The sequence below is a fragment of the Seriola lalandi genome, unplaced genomic scaffold (genome assembly GCF_002814215.2).
Source record: "Seriola lalandi dorsalis isolate HSWRI2012SDOR001 ecotype SW California unplaced genomic scaffold, Sedor1 jcf7180001964257, whole genome shotgun sequence".
Taxonomy (NCBI): Eukaryota; Metazoa; Chordata; class Actinopteri; order Carangiformes; family Carangidae; genus Seriola; species Seriola lalandi.
Window position 1 is genome coordinate 1 of NW_019434925.1, and position 1,360 is coordinate 1,360.

General features: G+C 38.8%; 1 protein-coding gene across 1 annotated transcript; it reads left to right on the forward strand.

Annotated features, from left to right (window-relative positions):
* Positions 1-173: 173 nt before the first annotated feature.
* LOC111649136 (neurexin-1-like) lies at positions 174-1,150 on the forward strand. The gene is made up of 2 exons (XM_087171914.1): positions 174-350; positions 854-1,150. Exons 1-2 carry the CDS (start codon positions 235-237, stop codon positions 1,116-1,118), a joined length of 381 nt encoding a protein of 126 aa, XP_087028040.1. The 5' UTR covers positions 174-234; the 3' UTR covers positions 1,119-1,150.
* Positions 1,151-1,360: the final 210 nt, after the last annotated feature.

The window sequence follows — 1,360 nt, forward strand, 5'->3', positions numbered from 1 at the left end:
ATGTTTTGAAAATGTTTCCTTGTCGGTGATATTACAAAATACTGTGGTGTGTTGCCATAGAAACTGATCAGTTTGTAGCTGTGTTACAAAAAAACCATTTGTAACGGTTGCTATTGATGGATTTTCTCCTTAAATCAGCCCTCTTGTGTTAGTGTCAGACAGTGTTCTCTTTTCTTTTCGTTTTTTGTCTTTCTTTTCAACCCATCCCCTCCACCCTCCCCGTCTTCAGGCCAAATGGTGGGTGACCACACTCGTCTGGAGTTCCACAACATTGAAACAGGCATCATGACAGAGCGCCGATTTGTTTCCAGCATCCCGTCCAGCTTCATTGGTCATTTGCAAAGCCTGAGGTACTCAGAAAACGTACTTCTAATTTACTTTTTAAATTTATATAGAGTTTAACAAATAATTGTAAATGTTCTCTCTGTGTACAGAAGATGAGGGAGGAGATGGTGAAGAACCTCAAAACAGCTAAAGAGCCAGTTTTTTTTTTTGTCAGGAAACCCAGAGTGTAAAGTTAATACTGGACTTGTTAATGTGGCTAATTGTGTCTCCAGAATACATGAGTTCAAATGTTTAAATGTGTCTTATAAATTTGTAAGATAAACAATGCATGAGAAAGTGTGTTTGAAAGTCTGTTGTGGAGTTGTGGATTTCCTCAGCCCCTATATGGCAAAAAAAAAAAAAATCACTTATTTCACTACACAAAACATTGACTTGAGATTTATTTAGCTAAGGGTCTAGCTTATCCAAACATTTCTTTACTTTCAATTATCCGTGACTGTATATAATATTTGTTATAATAATATAACAAACAAGTTATTTACAGTGTGTGTTCCTTTTGGTTTCTCAGATTTAACGGCATGCTCTACATCGACCTGTGCAAGAACGGTGACATCGATTACTGCGAGCTTAATGCTCGCTTTGGGATTCGTTCCATTATTGCTGACCCTGTCACCTTCAAATCCAAGAGCAGCTACCTGAGCCTTGCCACCCTGCAGGCCTACACATCCATGCACCTCTTCTTCCAGTTCAAGACCACCTCCCCAGATGGCTTCATACTCTTCAACTCTGGAGATGGCAATGATTTCATCGCTGTAGAACTGGTGAAAGGGTAAGGTTAATTCATGAGGGACTCCTGTTGACCTTTTGCATGTTGACACCGTCAAGGTTTAATAGTAACATTACAATTAACAATGCAATCAAATGACAATGTGAAAGCAATATGCCAATGTAATAAAAGTCATTTGTAGTGATTAACCTAGTGTAGTGATGAACCTAGAGCGTGTTCATTAGAGAGCTTTATAGCAGGTAGCTCAAGTGTCCATTGATAAGCAGCTCAAACATGTTAAGCTAGTGT

What these genes read in the sequence shown, in the direction of transcription:
- LOC111649136 (XM_087171914.1), top strand. Translation starts at nt 235, where the DNA reads ATGGTGGGTGACCACACTCGTCTGGAGTTCCACAACATTGAAACAGGC. An exon ending in GGTCATTTGCAAAGCCTGAG is followed by an intron (nt 351 to 853) that starts GTACTCAGAAAA and finishes TTGGTTTCTCAG; the next exon opens with ATTTAACGGCATGCTCTACA.